Genomic DNA, 20,104 nt, shown 5'->3' with positions numbered 1-20,104 from the left:
GATCAGATGCTGTTGGTGGAATGTGATGTATCGTGTATGCTAACGTCTATGATGCCATCAAGATAGATCGACGGATTTCAAATAAATTCGTTCATTGTAAACGCCTTTATAAATTACTTGAAATGAAAGTGAGCTCTTATTAGAAACCCCCTTGACCATTTATAATCCTTTGTATAATTCCCTGCAACTCTTCTCTCATGTTTCTCACAGCTGAAACATGCCAACTTGGCATTTCCTCCTCACCAGCATAAGAAGAATCAAATGTCTCCATGACCTTCTCTGCTTTGCGAAGCTCTCTTAGCAGTACAGTCCGTTGGAGCGTTGCTTGGTCCTCGTCATCAAGGTCCAATACCCCCAGTTGAATTTTGATTGGCTGCAATGCGACGCCGTCTGTGTGATAACGGGCTGTGACAGCAACTTTGTACCAAAATATGACTTTTGATAATATTGCGCTGTGAAGCATTGAGATATGTGGGTTTCTTGCGCAAGAACACTTAAGAAGGGGGGTGAGGTTTGTCAACGCAGCTTTGTTGACGGATAATACTGTGTCGATGCTTGGCATTGAACATGATGGTTGATTATGATGTGACTGTTGGCAAAATTGTGTTGTCTGGTCGTTGCATTGAAGTGACCGTAGTAGTCGAAGTGCCAGTGCCTCGCAATCGTGAGGTTGACCGAGAGTATGCACATCGACAGAAGGATTGATTGCTAGCATCGGATCCGATGCGAGTATCGGCTCGGGAGTCAAGTTCAGATCTGGTGATAGTATACCACTTGACTCAGAAGGACTGATATCAGACCCAAAACCCAATGCCTTCCATGGATCAACCCAAGATATACCGGCCATATCATCGAGGTCAATCTGTGTGTTCCAACCCTCAGCCGAGCATCCCGAGGCGCAGTACTCCTCCCAAGCGAAGTCAGAGACAGAAATATTCGTAAACCCTGGCGTCGTGAGAGTAGACACAGCAGCTGATGACGAAGCTCGTTGCGTATCAGTAGACACAGTCTTTCGATGTCTCGCCCGCTTCCCATGTCTTCGCGAAGCACTATAACGGCACTCTTTCTCCATGCCGTTGTCTTCGCAGCGCTCGCAAGGGTGAGTTCGGCTGCAGCGCACCTTGGCTGTCGTACAAGCGTCGCAAGCAAGCCTCAGACGAACAGGCTTTGCGCTAAAGACTTGAAACTTATCAGACATCATTCTTAAAAATTAAATCTCGTACGATCAAGAAGTGATTGAGTTTGAAGTTATGGAGTCGTTCACATATATTAATCGTCTTGACGCCAAGGGGCAAGTTTAAGCCGCCTTCAGGTGCGAAGACGCCATCCATCATCTAGTCTAAGCCGTCCTGCTGGTGAGGTAGGACGGGTTTACCTAAGGGGTCAGATTTATGACCATTATACAACCAGGCACTGGTCATTGAATCTCTTGAGGGGACTTTAGAGGCGGCACATTTTGGAAGGATTGGTGATACCATCAGCTTATTGGATGTAAGACTTGGAGAAATCAGTGTTTCATGTCCTGTCGGCCGAGAGAAGGGCCATCAAGAATTGTTTGGGCTCACAGATAAGAGCAGCTCCTATAAGACTGGCTCAAAGGCATGAAAGATTCACAGGTTCGCGATATCTGTTATGAGACGGTTCATGCACAGAGCCATATCGAGACAGAGACGGGACTACCGATTATCGGACTCCGGATACTAATCTTGGAAATGGAGGAAAGGTAGTCTGGAATCATCTCCCACGGGCCACGGACCTCGGCAGATGAGAGATAACCAAGTCTGTCCAATCGGAGAAAACAGGATGGTAGATGCAGTATCGAAGTGCTATATATGGCCATAAGATATTACCCTCATTCAGCAAGTAAGATCCGGTTTCACCAATGCTACCATTTTTAAGGACCAGAATATTAATATCGCAATCGGTCCGTCAGATGTACGAGGGAATATCCAAGGCAGAAGGGAGCACAAGCAGAAAGTATAGAATATTGGAGAAAGTCCGTTTGTCCGGTTACGAAAAATAAGGTATTACTCCAAATCTGGCATCTCATCACACAGCATCAAGTTGGTACATACAATGACAAAGATGGAAGGGGGCTTGTGAAATGAAGTCAATGGCTGCAAAAGTCATGTTTCACCAAAGATTACTGAAAGGATTCATGGCCTCAATTGATTGTTAATTGTTGTAAGCAAAGACTCGGCAGGGGTTTATAGATTGCGCAATACAGAGCTATTTTTTCTTACATCAGAGACAAATACCGTACAACCCCAGCTGCAGATAATCGTCAGAATTGCATCCAAGCCTCAGCCTGTCAGCCTCGTCGATCCTATCAAGGAACGCAGGTGAGACAAAATCTCCGTGCGGAGACCGACGATCAGCGTCAGCAACAACCTTCCTCCCTCACAATCGATTGCCTGCCATGAATCTTGGTTTTCTTACTGCGGCCTTTGCCGCGACGATCGGAAAATACTCCGACGTCGTGTCCCGCTCCGTCGCACCTGCCGAAGTCCCTTCTATCCGGTCCTTCTTCTACACCGGTGGCCAGTACGTCGATGATGGCCAAGGCGGTCATATCGTCCGGGGTCAGATGTATGTGGAGAAGCTCAGCCCAGCAAAAGGATCTATCAAGGAAACGCCGATCGTTATGATTCATGGCGTGGCACAGACTGGAACTGTAAGTTTATATCTCGGAAGCCGTTTGGGCGTGCTGACATGGAATAGAATTTCCTGAATAAGCCTGACGGTAGTCGTGGTTGGGCTTCTCTGTTTATCGGTCAGGGATATGAGGTGTACCTTGTGGATCAAACTTCCAGGGGACGATCTGCTTGGTTGCCTATTCCTGGTGCTGAGAAGCCAATGATTCTTTCTGCAGAAGCTATTGAGGCTGCGTTCACCAACTCCAAGGATCACATGCTTTGGGCTCAAGCTATCAACCATAGCCAATGGTCTGGTTCTGGTGTCAGAGGAGACCCAGTTTTTGATACATTCTATACATCTAATGTGCCATTTATCGACAACTCAATCTTCCAGCAGACAGCGATGCAGAAAGCTGGGACGGCATTGCTTGATAAGATTGGAAAACCAACTATCATCCTTGGCCATAGCGAGGGAAGCTTCTATCCTACTCTCATTGCTGACATAAGACCCAACCTCACAAAGGCTATCGTTCTTCTTGAAGCAGCAGGTCCTCCTTTTAAAGATGAAATTTTCAACTTTGGCGGAGAGAATCCTAGACCTTGGGGACTGTGGGATATACCAATAACCTATGATCCTCCTGTCACTGACCCAAAAGCCGAACTTCTTAAACAGGTTCATCCCCCAAGGGACAATCTTTCTACCAATTGTACCTTGCAAGCTGAAGATCCGAAGCCAAGGAAGCTGGTTAATCTTCAGGATATCCCTATACTAATCGTGAACGGAGAAGCTTCATATCACCAGCCGTACGAGCACTGCACGGCTGCGTATTATCGTCAAGCTGGGTGCAGTAAATTGGAACATATCGAGCTTGGTTCTATTGGTATTCATGGAAATGGGCACATGCTTTTTATGGAGAAGAACAGTGATGAGATTCACTCTGTTGTTGAGAAGTGGATTCAAAAGCTTTGATCAGGACAGGCCGGTATATATATTACCTATACGATTCACTTTACAGAACGTGGTTCCCCTTGTCATCCCCTTATTTCATGACCTAGTCGACAATCAAGTATATAAGATGTTGGGAACCCCCTAGAGCTCTTCGTTCCCGACCTCTAATACTAGCCTTGTAGGCTTGCTGCCTCACGAAGCTTTCAAGTCTAAGAAACCTATCAGACCAGAGTGATGTTTCTCATGGAGCATAGAAGGAGGGCGCATCTACTCAAGTCTAGGTACCTGACGTCACAGGAGTGCAACTGCTCTATGATCCAGCGCTTAACCTCCTTCCGGTCTGGTGTTGACCTTAATCTACCACCGTGCCTTCCTTCAGAAGCTCCACTTAGACCTGTACCTAGAATTCGCCAGACAGAGGCGAAACTCCTTCTGTCTTCCGTCTCCAACCACCTCTCTTCTCCGGTCCAGCCATGATTAATGGGATCATTCTTTGCAGGGCTCATTGCATTCTTAAAGCATCTAGCTAAACATTCTCTATATACCTTCGAGCCATACGATGCCTCTTTTTTCAAGTCGCAAAAAGTCTCACTCCGACATGCAACGCCAACTGGACAGACAGTATAATCACGGAATAATCCAAGGAGCGAACTACCCCGGACAGATCAACTCAGGGCCGATCAATCAAGTGCCTATGAACCAAGGACAGATCAATCAGCAGAATCTCAACGGGCAGAATAACGGACAGAGCAATCACGGGCAGAATAATAACGGACACAACACAGACAAGTCGAGGGAGCAGGGAAGAGACAAACCGTTGCCATCTGAGCCCCTCGAAGCCGCCCTATCGGGGTTTGTCAAAGCTATTACAACCTCAACACCCCAGCAGCCAGTTCCAATGTATGCACCACAAATGAGAAAGTCTGCTTCATTTCACTATTCTGGACGACCATCATTTCCATCGATCTGGGGAGATCCATTTGGCGGAACGTCTGCTCAGTTCAATTATCATGAAACCCCAGGTAAGTTTGAGACTTCGCGCAGTGAGCGCGCACTCTGCTTACAGTCCTTAGAATACATGTTCGCCATGCCACCCATGGCGATGCCCTTCATGCCGGGGTCTCCGCACCTGGTACCGCCGGGTTCTTATCGCTCTACATATCACTCAAACCGCTCCCATTATGGTCCTCAAGTCCCTGGTTAGGATCACTACTCGGGTGTACCACGACATCGACCTTTCTCACCTTATGAGCGCGGTCTTAACGAAGACTACTACGATCTCTCTGACGACTACCCTTCGTATCCAACGCGGTACGACGGGTACTCCGGTATTCCACCACAAAGGAGGGAACGTGATTTCAACCGGGGCTATCCGACACACCGAAGGTTCTCTGGTGCTCACCATGGCGGGCCATCACGCTCAACATGCTACGGGGGTTCGGCACCTCCTCTCATCATATCTTCGAAACCTTGGCCTCATTCCAAACATGTGCCAGGATACGAGCTTCTTCGAACTCCAAGGGGCTTTTACCCGTACAGCCTTGACCCAAAGTTCAATGGTCTATCATAGCTTGAGGATAAAGGCTTTACGGCTCCAGAGGGTATAGAAGTCCCCTTTGACGAGTATGATGAGTTCATCCTCAAATATGCGCCCGATGCCCGACCACCGTCAAGAGATGAATGTGGTCTATGACATGACACCAGCCGAGAGCCCTTCGGAAGAGTGGGAAGCCACCGACCCAAGGGAAGAACTCTCTTTTTTGGACGATTGACGGATAAAGGCCTCGGCCTATAATAGGTCGTTCCTATGAAATCGCGAACTGCAGTATTACTATGTCCGACCCACGAGATAGCTTTATAGAACAATTTGATCGAGTATTCCACAACATCGGCGGCCCTCAATCATTTCTTAAGCATTTTGTAAACTGTGATGCTATAAATAGGTATCCCTGTCCATTAATTATGCGCCCGACTGCAAGCCGATCTTCCACAGCTTGCTATCCAGATACTCCAGCTGCTCTGTTCTGTATGTATCGTCCTCCACATATGCCACAGAAGAGTTATCAATGTGGAACACAATATCCTTGCCCATATCAACTTCATACTTGGGCCACTTTGCGCTTTGCATCCCGTCAAAGTTGGGGTCAAGGCCACTTGCAAAGCTAATCCACATGCGCGACATCAACACCGCCAATTCGTTAAAGGAGCCAGCTCTAGGCTCTGTGGCGTTGAGTTGAGCTAGACGTTCAGTGTTGCGAAATACAAATGGGATGTCTACCGAGTGTCCAGCGCCTTGTACCGGATCGCGGTCGCCTGATACAACATCGAAGCGGTAGCTGTAGGCTGTGTTGTTTGTCGACGCCCACTTTCTGTTCCATGCTCTCCGGGGTGCGTGCATGGCTCTGTCGCCGCCAAATGCTACAGCGCGCTTCCACTGTGCTCCGTATGAAGCTAGTTCTCCAGAGGGACGTCCTTCGAAGGTGACGGGAAGGCCGACACGGGGGATGTCAGGGTACAAAGCTGAGATGGCTTCGATGGTCTCGTTACTTGCTCCCTCTTTGCGCAAGTACGACTCCCATTCCTGAGTTGTGTTGATACCCTTCTGAGCAAAGAAGTCGCCATCATCAGTAGTAACACCGTTGATGATTGGAACGTTGACAAACTTCTCCTGGCGGATCAGCTCTGAGCGATCGTCTTGGATGAATTCGCCGTCAACGATATCGAGATAGACGGGAAACGTGGCGTTGCCGATAATCTCCGCAAGTTCCAAAGATGGCACTTCTCGAAGACATTGCAACGAATCCTTCGCATCGTCACACCCGCTTAGCTCGAGAAGAGTTTTATATCCCTTGTCCCAATCAAGAGCACCCTCGACTTCTTCCTCTCGGAAGTTGGTATGGAAACCAGTGGCACTTTCGAGAATAGCCGCTCTGAAGAGTCCATCGTCACGACCTCCGAAGGCAGTCAATTGAGATGCAATACCACGAGCTCCTCCACTTTGACCCCAGATAGTCACTTTCTCTGGATCACCGCCAAATGCAGCAATGTTCTCTTGAATCCACTGCAGAGCAAGTCGCTGGTCTCGAAAGCCGTTGTTTCCTACGCCTGCTTTCTCGATCGCAGAGCTCCAGAGGTATCCCCATGCTCCAAGACGGTAGTTGATTGAGACACCGATGATTGGCGAACCCATCTTTACTGATTCATCGATCATGTAAGAAAGGTTGGCAGATGGGTCTCCACTGAAACCACCAACAAGACCACCGCCATGAATCCAGACAAGCACAGGTAGTTTCTCCTCTGCAGCAGAAGCAGGGCGGATGACGTTCAAGTGAAGACAGTCATCCGAGCCACCTGATAGAGGGCCGGTTGGGTATCCGTACTGGTAACATCTAGACTGGTAGTCCGTTGCATTTCGTACATCGGTCCAGGTTTCATTTAAGGGTTGAGGATGTCTGAAGCGAAGGTTGTTGAGAGGGGGTTGGGCGTAGGGCATACCGAGGAATAAGTCCTGGTTGTAGGCCGAGTTATGAGTGCCATAGTATGAGCCATTGCGAAGTTGAACAACTGGTGCTTCTGAGGCAGCGCCCAGGGCAGCCAGAGCGAAGAGGACGGCGGTACCCAACATCGTGAAGGTATGCTTAGAGTCCCCATTTCTCTTCCAGGAACATCACCGCCATATATATACTCCTCCCACAAGCACTTACACCCCAATATCATGTAAACAAACGGCCCTCGGTGCCGATATTCTCTCATAACGGTCCTCGGCGCCGTGTCCGAAGGACGTCACTTCCCCACACTCATAATCCGGGGTACCGATCTTTGTGGGGAAGATCCATGAACATGACCTGTTTTCCATGGTATTGGGACGAACTAACGGTTGTACTTCGGTTGCGAGATGAAAAGCGCTTGGTTCAGTGGAGGAATGCAAGGTCAAGGTAACATCGAAGGGATAAATGTCGGTTGAAGCTATACAATACCTAGCATACTCCGAGCTATCTACCAAGATCAGAAAGCATATCCTGCAAGCACCGCGCTGAATAACATGCAAAAGACTACCCGTAATAGTACTAGTTCTTCCAAAAGTCGGTCTATCTCGAGACATTTTCCCTCAAGCCCTTGGTCCGTAGTGTAAACTTCGTGTCAACCTCTCCAAACGGTAGTGAGAGCAAATCATCCAGACTCTCAAGGTGCGCATCGTTCTTATCATGCGCATCAGTCTTGTCGTGTCCATTACTCTTAAGCACCGCAGCTCTTAACGCATCACCCTGTTGATTCATCTCGCTGTCCGTACTGTCTCTGCGACTCTCGTTCAGGCTGCTGTTATCACCATCCAATTGCGCTGACATGGTCGACATCCTCCCTTTAAGTCTGCCCGCCCACAATCCGCGAACGCCGCCTTTCTTGCGCTCGGGTACTTGGTCGCTACCGGCACTACAGACATAGAGCAAGTATTTGAGGTTTGGAAGGGAGTGTCGAATGTCGACAACGCGTAGACCTTGTGATGAGCAGAGGGCCTCGATGTTCTTGTTGAGCAAAAACCATGCGTACTCGAAACGCCATTGACCAGCTGTAGAGCCTCCTCGTGGTAAGTAGAGAGGAAACTCCCTACGTGACACGGTCTTGTCCGATAATTGGGAGATGTCGTCGCGCGCATATGACCGAGAGCCGAACCAGTCCAGGGGGTACGGTAACGGATGCGCTAGGTAAAACTGCAAGTGGCTCGTGAGCAGAGCGACGAACCCTAAAGCAGCTGAAAGAACGTCCTCGGAGATGTGCTTTGCAGTTGAAGCATCGTATGTCGAGTTCGGAAGTGGTATGTTGCAGATTTGGAAGGAAAGTGGCGGCGCATTGGGAATTGGCGTAATAGGAAAAATGTCTGTAAGATCAGAACAAATGCGCCTTCGCTGACCTCGGATTTGTTGCTGCGTTTCTTCGAGGGCTTCTTGAGAAGCTGTCAACTTCTCTCGATTGTTGGCCATGTCGGTCTCTGCTTGTGCTTGAAGGTCTCTTCCCTTCGCAATAGCTTCGCGCCTGGCTCTAATCGACTCCCGTAGATCGTCTCGTTTCTTCTGCGTCATATTGTTTGACCGTTGTTGCGCGGCCACATATTTCTCTGCCAAAGAGACTGCTTCCTGCGCCTGTCCCGATTTATCCACAGGCGTATCTTCGAGCATGTTATTGATCTCCTCCATCAGTCGTTGTTGTGTCTCTATCGCGTCTTCTATCGAGCTTTCCAGGTTGGCCAACTTCATAAGCGCTGTATACGAAGACGTCGCTACCTGTGGCGCTTGTTTCGGCTCGGATATTCGGTTGGGGAAGTCGAACGAGTAGATACCGTCTTCGAGATGGAATATTAGAGCATTGGGAGGAAATTTGCGGTCCATGAGAGTTCCGATGAAATTGAGGCGGCGCAGGTCGATTGATTCGTCAAGGAGGAAGGTCCATGTTTCGACTTTTGGTCGTCTCGCCCAGACTCGAATTCGTAGGGTATTGCATCTCGCGATAGCTGAAGCGCAGTTCTCCAAACTGAAGAATTTGAAGTTGAAGCTCTAAAAACAGTCAGATTCGGTCATTATCCCTCAATTGACACTCTTACCGTAGACCGTTCGCGCACTTCACTGATGTACACAGGCTCAGCATCCCCATCCACATGCAACGAGTAAAACACATCTCCAACAGTCTCCTCAAACAAGGTCTCCAAATTCTTCTGTCTCGTGACAGGATTAACTTGCGCCAGACTCAAACTCGTCCTGCGTTTCTGCTGAGGGCGCAAAGCATCATGTCGCACATTATCCTTCCTCAAGCTCTCCGACGACCTTGACGGATGCAATTGGCCTGATTCTCTGAGCACGGGCAACTTGTTCAAACTCGTAGCTAAGTCAGCGTCGTCGGCTGTTCTGAGGCTCGTGGGCGCAAAGGATAAATTGCGCAGCCATATTCCGCGGAGGTGACGAAGCTTGCGGTTCTGGGCGAGAAGACGCGGGCGTCGAGGTTCGGCGAGAGATGACATTTTGGATGTAGCATGCTGCGGGTGCGCAGCTGATCAATTTGGCGTTTATGACATTGGAGGGAAGAGGAAATTTAAGCTCTTGGACAAGGTTGAGAGTTTTCGTGTCGGAGGAGGGGAGTCGTCATCGTGGTGACCAGAGCTCCGAGCTTAGCTGGAATTGCGAATCGCGATAGTTGCATACCCGCTTTAATGACATGGGACAAAAGTTCCGACACATCCTCGAGTCTCGGAAATGTTTTATGTGATAGCACCTTCAAAATGCCTCTTTTTGCAAAAAGAATAATTGCTACGCTTTAAAAACCTCTAGAACAACTCCCTTAGGTACGCCTATCGTGGACTCTTACGTTGTGTTGATAAGGGCAACTCCACTGTAGCAAAGTTAGCTGTCAACCCACATAACCTGGCATTAGAGTATCAGAAAGCTTGATCACCTAGAGGATCAGATCCAGAATAAGAGACGAAATAAATTAGCCATCTTAGACTAGATTAGGCTATCACTTAGGCTACTTTATATTAGTATCCTAAGCCTTAGAGAGGATAATTCTTCTGTCACCCACCTGGGTGCTGGTTTTGCTCGCCTAAGAGACCGCTTGCGATAACCCGCCTAGAAGACAGGAACACGACTATCTTCAATTCTTCGTATGCGCTTCTGTCCACCAGGAAGCACTCGAATGTTTTCGTGAGCCTTTCAATGCTATATCTGGCTTGGGAAATGCCATATTTACTGGTATATACGTACATCCTTGTCTCGAATACCCCGGATTCGAAAAGATGAGACATGAAGCTGTACTCGGTGGGAACGCTATTTCCACGCAACCTACAGCTCACATTGTCAGTCGGCTTTTAGAGCTTACACAAGTTGTGGATTATGGCACCTATTTGAGTTTCAAGATTTAATTAGATCAACAACTGACCAACCACTCTATTCCTTTGTTCAACGTACGATTTGTATCGCATAATGTAGTCTAAGTCCGAAGTTCCTGGCAGTCCAGCTACCCTACAACCAACAAAACCTCAATCATGACCTCAGACCCTCCAAATCACTCGTCTGGCCGATCAAATTCACCAAAGGCAAGAACAACTTCTCCTCCCTTCCTCCATTGAGAATCTCCTTCAAGTCATCCCAGTTCTTCCAGTACCACCCTTCACACTTCTGCGGTTCGAGAACCTTCACCCACGTCAGCTCTACCCTTTCACAAAACTCTCACGACAACTTACCTGGGGCTCTGCACTCTCATCAACCATCTCACACCGCACAAAGATCGTGATGTAGTGCTTCTTCTCTGTCTCAAAGACATCGTTTGTGACGGCTACGACTTTGATGGCGCGGACTTGGAGGCCCGTTTCTTCAAGGGTTTCACGCTCTGCGCAGGTGAGGAAGCTTTCGCCGTAGTCTAGATGACCGCCTGGGAGTTGAATGGTACCTATATCTTATTAGAAAGATGCTCATAAAATGCCTTTGTAGTATGTTCACCTGCTCCGTGGCTACCCATTCGCTTGCCAGTCAGAAACTTGCCATCGCGGGCATAGATAAGAGCCGCGACACCAACACGGGGATTAGGACCTTCGGTAGCCATTGTAGATGTTTCTTATAAGTTTCAAGTAGAGTGATTTTCAAGGTTAAATGTTTCGAATGAAAGATCTGCGATATCCTCAGTTTTGTACTTCTCAAAAGGTACCCAGCCGGGGCGCAGCGTTCACAAACATTGATGACTCATCCAAGGCATACTGCGCAACTCCATTTAATGTGAGCACTAACATAACTAGAAAAACGCATCGTCGAACAAGACTTCAAAGAAACTGCAGTGGACAAAGGAACTAAGACTGTGTCGGTCAAGATCGCGAATCAGAGTGTGTACATAGCCGAGCGATGCGCACCAAAAGTGCCAATTCACAAACACAAGCTGAGATCACGGAATAAGTGTCGTTGCATTAGGACAATCACGAGCCAAGTGCCATTGCAGTTGAAGAAAAAGTGTATTGTAAATATCCCATTTATCCCATTTTAAACGCCGGGTTTATACGCTTTGCAATGACTAAATAAATGTTGCTTGCTAATAACCATCTTCGTCAATTCGTACCCGTGTCCATATAACGAGATTCTACGTCTGTATAAGCCGCAAGATCGTGCGCCTGATTCAAAAATAGAGGTAAACAAAGCGACGTTAAAGCATTGGCCATGGTGTGTTGGCTCTCCATTGACACCTTGGCGGTAGACTTCATCCATGCCGCTGGATCGCATGCCTCGCCTTGGCAGCAAATCGCCAAGCTGGCGAAGCGAAGCATCTAAAGCGCCTCAAGACCTGCGCTACGCTGCTGAAGCAGATCCTGCGTAAAAGGTCTCACCAAACTCGCCCGACAGTCACGGGAAAGGCTGCGACGGCGCAAAAAGACCATACAGCGTATCCTGCGAGATATCCTTCTCCTGATCATTCAAAAAGTCAAGAAGACCCGGTGAATGACCAAGTATAGGATCAAAGTGATCCATATTAGGAATATAATCGGATGAAGACGCAGACATGTAAGCGCCCGTTGGTGTAGACGTGTTGGGCACTATCGTAGTTGACGTAGGAGCCATGGCAAGAGGGAAGAAAAAGCTCTCGTCAAGACCAGTTTGAGGTTGCTCTGGACCAGCGGAACCGCTTTCTCTGATACTGGTTTGGAACTCGCGAACCATGTTCTGTAGAACGCTAAGGGGCTTCTTGAGACCAAAGTTGCAGCCGACTTGTAGTTCACTGAGACATGTCCAGAAGAAGGAGATGGGCTCTGTGAATTGACCTCGTTCGTGACGTTCTTGGCGGAGAATAACGATGACGGCGGAGTATACTGCGTACGAGAGCAAGAATGGTGCTCGGCGGAGGGTAAAGGATTCGCGATATCGACGAACGAGCTTTTGGATCATCAAAGCGCTCTGGATGCAGGCTTCTTCACCCTTTCGCTTCATGGCCTCATCGGTGTGTCGGCGGAGGTGACCTTCCTCGAGGAAAGCACGGTGCAATAGAATGGTAAGAGCGTGGAATGTCGTACTACACATCCTTGTTAGTATTGTCATCGTAGCATGGGGTAGTCTGGGGTGAACTCACTGTGGGGTGATTTGATGGGGTGGAGGTGTGATGGTGGTCGTGTCGTCAGGGTTGAAGCGCAGGTGACTGGGGAGACTGCTCTGCCATTTCTCAAATTCCCTCTCAATAGAATCCTTCTTAAGCAAAAGGTAATCCGTTGTGTACTTGACACACTGGATGCCATACAGATCGTTGATTCTTGTGGAAATCTGCAATAATCGCACAAGACTGCTGAACGTCGATACCGCATGAGCTGGTTGGCGACCATATGGCGGAGGAGCTGACGCTGGTGACTTGGGATCGATGTAAGGCTCCCACTCTTCCAGCTCCTCAAATGTATCCAGAAGTTGCAGGGGCACTCTGGCCTGAGCTGAAGCAAACATGCAGGGTCGTCCAAGATACAAAGCCTGGGTAGCATCCGTTGTGAAAGCAGCCCAATAAAGACGCTTGCGCATCTCTTGTTCCAAATCCGTCCGTAGTACACGCGACTCATTAACACCGCCCGTGCTCTCATAATCAGGACCGAGCATCAAATGACACCCTAAGTCGATGATCATACGATGTGCTGTTCCTGACAAACTCCATCCTGCGCTCGGCTTGCCTTGTGACACTAGTGATACACTCGTAAGCAACAAAGCAAGTGCAGAAGGAATGCTAGGTTTGTCGAGTTCGTCGATCAAGAGTTCGCGGAATCGGTCGTAGAAGCGTCTGCCAACACTTTGAGGGTCGTCAGGGTCAGCGCGAAGACATGGACGATCGCTGTAGAGAGATGTCGAGTAGAAAATGGCATTGAGAAGGAGTTTGTTTGCGAAAGGACCACCTCCGCTGGCAAGGCTGTCCATTATAGCAGGTCGGTATGAGATAAGATAGGCATAATGTTGGCGGTTGAAGTGCAAATCCAGTAAATGCTTAGCAAGTTCGGGATCTACTCCGTCCAAATCCATCAGGTCTCGTGGGTTTCGGAACATGCGCGCTTCTCGTTGTCGTTGAAGCGCGGCATTGCTTATAAGTCGAGCCTTGGAAGCTGATATAGCGTCGTCGCCTTTTCGAGTCATCTTGTTGATGTTCTCTCGATGTTGCGCGCGGGATGTAGGGTTCATGATACTGGCGAGGCCATGCACAGCAGACACATAACCGTTCTCGTGGAAGACACCAGCAACTCGCGCTTCACTTGGCGATAGTCCTGTACCGTCTCCATTGCCGTCATTGCTTATAGGTCGAGGAACCGATTTCACAGGCGCAAGTTCTGTAGAATCAAGTTGCGTTTGACTCGCTCGGGACAAAATCGTGTTAAAGCTATCAAGTCTCGGTTTCGTCTCGCCATCTGTCGGACCAACGCTACTTCGCGGCGGCGAAGACAAGAAACTAACGCCCATTTCTTGCGCAGCGGTCGAAGCGGTAGGCGTAGGAAGAGGACTCGCAATCGCAGCAGTCGAAGCAAGACGACTCAATCCATGCGTAGTATAATCCTGCGAAGCGCGAGAGGGGTGGTCGGTATCCATCAGCTCAGCCGTCCAGGCCGACTGCATCTCGGACGTAAGGATGCCGGCGGCTTTCATGTGGTCGAGCATGGCGGCGACGGTCGCTTCGAGGCTCTGGACGCGAGCGCGGGACGGTCTCGGTTCTCGTCGGGCATCGTGAGGGTATACGCAGTTCAGACTGTTTGTGCTGCATTCGACGCATTGTGGGCGCGTGCCGTCGCAACGGACTTTCTTTTGGCGACATGGCGTGCAAGTCTTGCAGAGAGCGCCACCGGAGCCACTCTTTGACTCTCTGCCGCTTTGGCGCTTGACGACTTTGTTTGGATTTGTCATTTTAAAATCTGGGGACATGACATATGGAAAAAGAAACAGAACGGAATTGTGGTCGACAAAAGAAATTATCGCAGGCGAAATCGAATTGTCGGCTCAGGTGAGCGGCATCGGTCCCCCGGCTCTTCGGTGAGTGCCCTGCGATGACCTTTCCACTGCTCCCGTTCCCGCGGGGAGCATCGGGCGATATTTCAAGCCCAAACGGCCCACTGGAAGTTAGCGCCCGACCACTAGAAGCAGGTCCCTGGAGCCGCTAGCCACACTCTTCCCCAGATCCAGCCCGGGTCCACCCGATATAATCCTCGGAAGCGGTTATTATCGTGATGCTGAGTGGTCCATAAGAACATGGGTGTTTGGTTATGGAGGTTGGGCTCGGAGATTCAAGGTTTTGGATGTTGTCATTATTGAAGCTGGTCAATTGATGTGAAGCTGTCTAGAGGGAAAGAATAGCCAGTGTTTACACTACAAGACGGGCATATCTCGGGGCGCTTCGGAATTGAAGATGGACATAAACCGTGCGCGTTCTGCATGTGTTTCTGGGGTCGCTAAAAGACCCCGCGTTTCTCAGCCTTTTGGAGAGCTGCTGTGCATGATTATCGGCGCATCGGAGACATGGAACATGGACAATGATTGAGTTTCACATGTTGAGGGCTGCCACGTATGAGCTGAACCACCATGATGAGAGTGAGACCTGGTAGACACAACCTATTTGGGTCATCTGCAGGCTCGTAGCGGGATAGTACACCGCCGGTCACGAAGTTCCGTAAACCCATGACAGATTCATTGGTTGCATCACTTACCAGCCACGAGATGGATGTCAACAGTATCCAGCATATGGATGATAATGCTCAAGTGAAATGCGAGGCTTCTAGGATCGGATTGAATGAGGTAAAATAACTGCCGTGTTTCCTCATCGGGCTCAACGATGTTGCATAGTACGCCAAGCTCAACAGCTCCCAGCTTCCCACTTCCACCCATGGCAAGCCGCTACACAGACCTTAAATTCAGTCAAGAATACCATAAACGATTACGTAGCTATTCTAGTAGAAACTATTGGTCCTGACGGAGGAGTGTCGCAGTTCCATCGGAGGTGAAAAGGTAGTCAATCCCGAAAGTCCGTGACAACTCACTTGCACCTCAACAGCCATTAGTTTGGCTTAAATCGGTGGTGACTATCCCATAAAGAGTGACTGAAAGGAGATGCTATCTAGTTTCCATTGCTGTCAATAGTGATGAAACGGCTTCGACGAGGTGGCATTTGGCGTTTTGAAATCCATTTGATTGCTTGATTGCTGCCAGGCTATAGTATTATACACTCCCTAGATGCCCTGTGGCGTTGTTCGTCCTCCTCCGTTATACTCTGGGTCACTGTCTCCAAACTTGGTTTCAGCCCCAGTTTCATCTCCTCCATAGTCTCTCTCACCTCCATAGCATAAAGCCTTTCTCTGATCGACAAAGCATGTCCCAGAAAGTCCGCCCCAACACAATCTTTCTCATAATCCAGTAATATCTCCACCATCTCATCGTTTCGGTATCCGTCCGTTGCCGCCGCATAGACCATCGTGAGAAAGTCCGGCACGAACGCTGCTCCATAGGGTCTAGCACTTTCACACTGCTTCGCGAGTGAAATAGATTCATCTATACAGTCATGTAGTTCTCCAAGAAGCGTTAAATCAGCATCCCAGATTTGAAGGGTGTGACTAATAACTGCTTTCATGGAAAGTAGAATCGCATATGCGAATCGGTAGGAACTGCAGACTCGTATAGACATTGCTTCTGCGGTAGGTGCTGCGGCTGCCATCGTAGCCAGTGCAGTGAGTTTTTGAATCTTGGGCATTTCGAATTTGATAACATCGTAGATACATCTCAGTTCATGTAGATGCCTCTTTGGTGAACGCATGAAGATGGAGATCTGAGCCAGTGTGCCTGATTCGAGGCTGATGAAGCTTCCTTGGTGATACTTCACCGGTCGAGGTGTGCCTATTGTTTCGCAGGCTTCCCAGAACCATGACCCTAGCTCGAACCGGGGATTCAAGAAGCTTGCGAGAACCTATATCTTAAGTAAGCTTGAGTTTCGTTTGAGTTGCCTGGTGTCATACCGCCAGCTGTGTGAGACCTAACATATATGGCTCCAAATCATCGAGTTGGTTTTTCAGAACGGCTTCTCGGAATAGCACTGATATTATTTCACGATGCTGCTCCACCGACTTTCTGTCGATCCAATACTAATAACACAATCAGCCGGCTGTTGCGTGATGTTATATGGAAGGGCTACTCACATGACACACAAACATAACAGACACAACCTGCATCTTCATCATAATCGGCTCCTTCGGATCAACTATCGTCTTCCTTGTAGCCACCAGCGCGTCGCCATATGCCTTCAGCCCTTCGACTCTCGACTTCTGGCATTGATGTGATCTATAAAGTGTCACCATGGCGGCCACACATGAGTCCAAGGCCGCGTTGCAACCAATCTGCGCCACCAACTCCGGAATCAGCTTTCCGCCGAAGGCGCGGATATCAAACCGGCAGTCTTCAGTTTGAAGAATGTGAACTAGCGAGGATGCTATTCTGGTTTGGCTGTTGCTTGGACTGCGACTTGGTGATGATGAAATGACGGATGTATCAGATGATTCACTTTGGAAGGAGCGAAATTTCCATCTTTTAACACCATTTCCCACACAAGGTACGCCAATACGTTTACATCTTCCACATTTTGGCTTCGCTTGGTCGCACTTATTAAGTCAGTAATTTGATACCAAAGTCGTTTCTCAGGGAAATTGCTCACCCGTTTCTTCTGTTTGCGACATCCCTCACATCCGAGGCTGGATGGTGTTCCAGGCATGATGGATCATAGATGGTTTCTGGTTGATATGATTAACCTGAAGAAGTTCAGGTGATGATGGCATCTTTTGACGGTTGAGATTCAGATCCACTGTGATGAGTTTTAGTGATGAGCGAAATGACCTGACGTCGAAATTGGCTGTGCCTTATGAGGCGGAGCAGACAGGGATCTTCGGCCGTTCCGCTGATCTTCACTCAGGGTCCCACAGTCGGAATGTTTCACGCCATTCGGCTGTCAGCCTGTTGATCAACGGTCTCAGTAACGTTAGGAGAATATCTTAGTCCTGCGATGTAAGATTTCCATGTCGTCGATATGACTAAGGCCCGAAAGCCGATCGGATTATGTGCTTACAGCCTGCAGGGGTTTGAGAGGGTTATTTCCGCTATTCCGCATGTATATTCCGCTGTATAAAGGCATATCATTCGCACTGATCTGAGTAACTGTACGGTGTCACCGGTGCCCTCTCACACTCCTGTGGGCTGTACTCTGAGTAGCTTGATCCCTAAAATTAGACAAGCACATATGATCTGCATACCTTTATTTTGGAGTTGAAAGAGGCACTATTCAAACACACCTTGTCCTGGCAAAAGCGTACCCGACAAAATAACACTTTCAGGGCCACTGCTTGGGAACTTGGTTCCACACACAAAGTCGCGTCACCATAATATAAGCAAAACAGGAGTTTAGTATGGTATGCGACAGAGAGTAGTTCCAGCATCGGGGTGCTCTTCCTACATCGAATGCGGAGATCTTGGTGACTTGAGCGTTTAGACACGCTTTCCAATTGCGCTACGTTACTCCCACAATTACTCCCACAATCACCCCCATACTTCAAAGAAGGCAAACGTGAAGATTCCCATCGAAGTAGGACGATGGCTGCCATGGCGAGATGAGGCTGAGATCTCTCCCCTTGGGACAGGATGCCTCTCAAGAAGAGATTGTCAGAGTGTCGTGAAATTTGTCGAACTTGTGCCATGTAATAGCAGACGGCCAAGATTTTGGCCGGTTCGCCCCTGTGCTTTCCGATATCGGCCAGGTCAGACGATAGGACTCTGGCGACTTCTTCAGAGATAAACTTCTTGTGATGGACATTTTTCTTCGAACTATCTTCAAGTTCAGTGCCAGAGGCTGCGGAGCACGACAGAAATTCTGTTGGAGGGTTCTTCCGACATCCTGAATAGGTCGTTACGGGAATCAAATGAAGTAATGGGTCTTTCTTCGTTGGACTACTTGATGCCGAGTCGGTTTCGTTTTCACTGCCATAGTGCTCTCAATATATGTACCACTCTTAAGAGTCTTGACTTGACAACTCGCTATTAGCTGAATTACTGCTGGACAATATATCAATATCGAACTTGACAGGGACGTTGACGTATGTCTTGAAGTCCCCTCCGACAGCTGGAAATCGCATTTCATCTGTGGAGATCTGGGGCGTTTATCTGCACATCTTTAAGTTGGAAGGAAGAGAACATCGGATATACATTGGATCCGGTAAGAATGTAGTCGATGGCCTCCGCGCATGGCCGCGGTGGTATAATGCGATGTCCGAAGTGGCGGAGTACTTTCGGATACGAGGATCCAGACATCATCCAACTGTCATCAAACTTCCCAACGATATCTATGGATTTGTGGTAAAGCAGGAACTCGCTAGGCTACTTACCTATGTAATATCACTCCCCGCAGCATTCTAGACAGCAACACTTATCTTTACCTTTTCTCGTTCTTTTCCCCTCCTTTTCTCTACCCGTATCTCTTCCTCCTCCTCTCAACAACAACAAAAATCGCGCGCTCTTCTCTCCATACTACCATCATGAGCCATCAAGCCCAACAAGAGAGAACGGTAGGCTACTTTATTATTCTAGCCTAAGCCTTAGAGGATAACTCTTCTAACACCTACCTGGATAGGAACCGCAAGACGGCGAAGATGACGACCGCAACAATTGAAAAAGCGTTCAGTCCGCCTCAGGTGTCTGATCTACACAGCACAAAGGACGAAAGGCACGCACATGCCTTGAACATCCAGGCCAGGATACGAGAGAACAAACAGTATCGCGACTTGGTCGGGAAAGAGTGGAAGCAATTTCAACTCAAGGCTATTCACGTCTCTACGACTGTCCCTAAGCGACCACATGCCGGAAAAGGGCGTACATCATCAAAGAAACGTACCGGCCAACCAGTCCCCACGTGCCACGAAGAATCCAGCGAGAGTGAAGCTGGACCTAGCCGACCCAGTAAACCTGGCAAGAATGTCGATGACGCTGACTTCCGACCGTCAACAGTGAGCCGAAATGAGAACGAGAAAAAGAGATGCCGCAAGCGAGAAGGAAGCAAGTGCCTCTATACCGGTATGGCGCAAGGAGAAGTGACTCATATTCTCCCCTTCACATGGAAAAATATCGATCACGCCGTCAAAGCCACTGGGAGTGTCCTGCTACCCTTACATCCTTTCTTCAGCGATGATATCGTCCAAGAGATATGGGATCTTGCTGCTGATGATTCTGATCTTGGCAGCTCAGATAAATGGTGGAACATGCTCTACATGAACGCTCAGCTCCATACCTTCTGGATATAGTAGGTTTTGGGCTCTATTGCTCAGGTTTTAAGCCTCCTCATACAGAGCCTGAGAAGGCCGACACGGAGCCTGAATGGGATATCACCATTCAGTTCTATTGGCTACAGCATCGAGACGCAAAACCCGAAAGAATCGTTCTGGAAGGCAATGATAATGGGTTTATGGAGATGGCCGATGCCCAGATTAAATACGAAGAAGCTGGAAGCGACCCATCTA

The 20,104-nt window shown here is 48.7% G+C and overlaps 9 protein-coding genes across 9 annotated transcripts; 3 read left to right on the top strand and 6 right to left on the bottom strand.

Annotated features, from left to right (window-relative positions):
* Window positions 1–139: 139 nt before the first annotated feature.
* B0J16DRAFT_374327 (uncharacterized protein) lies at window positions 140–1,617 on the bottom strand (the record flags this gene model as incomplete). Its single annotated transcript, XM_046130603.1, has 2 exons — window positions 1,566–1,617; window positions 140–1,497 (listed from the first exon to the last, which is right to left on the bottom strand). The coding sequence occupies exon 2, from the start codon at window positions 1,199–1,201 to the stop codon at window positions 140–142; it is 1,062 nt and encodes a 353-aa protein (XP_045979842.1). The 5' UTR covers window positions 1,202–1,497; window positions 1,566–1,617.
* Window positions 1,618–2,283: 666 nt separating this feature from the next.
* B0J16DRAFT_416953 (Alpha/Beta hydrolase protein) lies at window positions 2,284–3,759 on the top strand. Its single transcript, XM_046133642.1, has 2 exons — window positions 2,284–2,674; window positions 2,722–3,759. Exons 1-2 carry the CDS (start codon window positions 2,420–2,422, stop codon window positions 3,604–3,606), a joined length of 1,140 nt encoding a protein of 379 aa, XP_045979841.1. The 5' UTR covers window positions 2,284–2,419; the 3' UTR covers window positions 3,607–3,759.
* Window positions 3,760–4,032: 273 nt separating this feature from the next.
* B0J16DRAFT_402670 (uncharacterized protein) lies at window positions 4,033–5,359 on the top strand. The gene is made up of 3 exons (XM_046132670.1): window positions 4,033–4,607; window positions 4,659–4,717; window positions 4,790–5,359. The coding sequence occupies exons 1-3, from the start codon at window positions 4,145–4,147 to the stop codon at window positions 5,153–5,155; spliced, it is 888 nt and encodes a 295-aa protein (XP_045979840.1). The 5' UTR covers window positions 4,033–4,144; the 3' UTR covers window positions 5,156–5,359.
* Window positions 5,360–5,472: 113 nt separating this feature from the next.
* B0J16DRAFT_290601 (Alpha/Beta hydrolase protein) lies at window positions 5,473–7,210 on the bottom strand (the record flags this gene model as incomplete). Its single annotated transcript, XM_046124261.1, has 1 exon — window positions 5,473–7,210. One exon carries the CDS (start codon window positions 7,208–7,210, stop codon window positions 5,546–5,548), a length of 1,665 nt encoding a protein of 554 aa, XP_045979839.1. The 3' UTR covers window positions 5,473–5,545.
* A 314-nt stretch (window positions 7,211–7,524) lies between these two features.
* Window positions 7,525–9,702, bottom strand: B0J16DRAFT_416951 (UV radiation resistance protein and autophagy-related subunit 14-domain-containing protein). The gene is made up of 2 exons (XM_046133641.1): window positions 9,182–9,702; window positions 7,525–9,134 (listed from the first exon to the last, which is right to left on the bottom strand). Exons 1-2 carry the CDS (start codon window positions 9,593–9,595, stop codon window positions 7,674–7,676), a joined length of 1,875 nt encoding a protein of 624 aa, XP_045979838.1. The 5' UTR covers window positions 9,596–9,702; the 3' UTR covers window positions 7,525–7,673.
* A 771-nt stretch (window positions 9,703–10,473) lies between these two features.
* Window positions 10,474–11,555, bottom strand: B0J16DRAFT_346555 (NUDIX hydrolase domain-like protein). The gene is made up of 3 exons (XM_046128459.1): window positions 11,070–11,555; window positions 10,814–11,019; window positions 10,474–10,763 (listed from the first exon to the last, which is right to left on the bottom strand). The coding sequence occupies exons 1-3, from the start codon at window positions 11,170–11,172 to the stop codon at window positions 10,614–10,616; spliced, it is 459 nt and encodes a 152-aa protein (XP_045979837.1). The 5' UTR covers window positions 11,173–11,555; the 3' UTR covers window positions 10,474–10,613.
* Window positions 11,556–11,957: 402 nt separating this feature from the next.
* On the bottom strand, window positions 11,958–14,471 carry B0J16DRAFT_357300 (fungal-specific transcription factor domain-containing protein; the record flags this gene model as incomplete). Its single annotated transcript, XM_046129533.1, has 2 exons — window positions 11,958–12,621; window positions 12,679–14,471. 2 exons carry the CDS (start codon window positions 14,469–14,471, stop codon window positions 11,958–11,960), a joined length of 2,457 nt encoding a protein of 818 aa, XP_045979836.1.
* Window positions 14,472–15,607: 1,136 nt separating this feature from the next.
* Window positions 15,608–17,611, bottom strand: B0J16DRAFT_168382 (uncharacterized protein). The gene is made up of 4 exons (XM_046122360.1): window positions 17,260–17,611; window positions 16,748–17,206; window positions 16,568–16,693; window positions 15,608–16,518 (listed from the first exon to the last, which is right to left on the bottom strand). Exons 1-4 carry the CDS (start codon window positions 17,314–17,316, stop codon window positions 15,769–15,771), a joined length of 1,392 nt encoding a protein of 463 aa, XP_045979835.1. The 5' UTR covers window positions 17,317–17,611; the 3' UTR covers window positions 15,608–15,768.
* Window positions 17,612–19,240: 1,629 nt separating this feature from the next.
* Window positions 19,241–19,888, top strand: B0J16DRAFT_387090 (uncharacterized protein; the record flags this gene model as incomplete). The annotated part of the gene is made up of 1 exon (XM_046131636.1): window positions 19,241–19,888. One exon carries the CDS (start codon window positions 19,241–19,243, stop codon window positions 19,886–19,888), a length of 648 nt encoding a protein of 215 aa, XP_045979834.1.
* Between the last annotated feature and the right edge of the window lie 216 nt (window positions 19,889–20,104).

This window comes from Fusarium flagelliforme (genome assembly GCF_020744385.1).
Source record: "Fusarium flagelliforme strain FIESC 12 MPI-CAGE-AA-0113 chromosome Unknown B0J16scaffold_6, whole genome shotgun sequence".
Taxonomy (NCBI): Eukaryota; Fungi; Ascomycota; class Sordariomycetes; order Hypocreales; family Nectriaceae; genus Fusarium; species Fusarium flagelliforme.
This window is presented reverse-complemented; position numbering and strand designations above follow the sequence as displayed.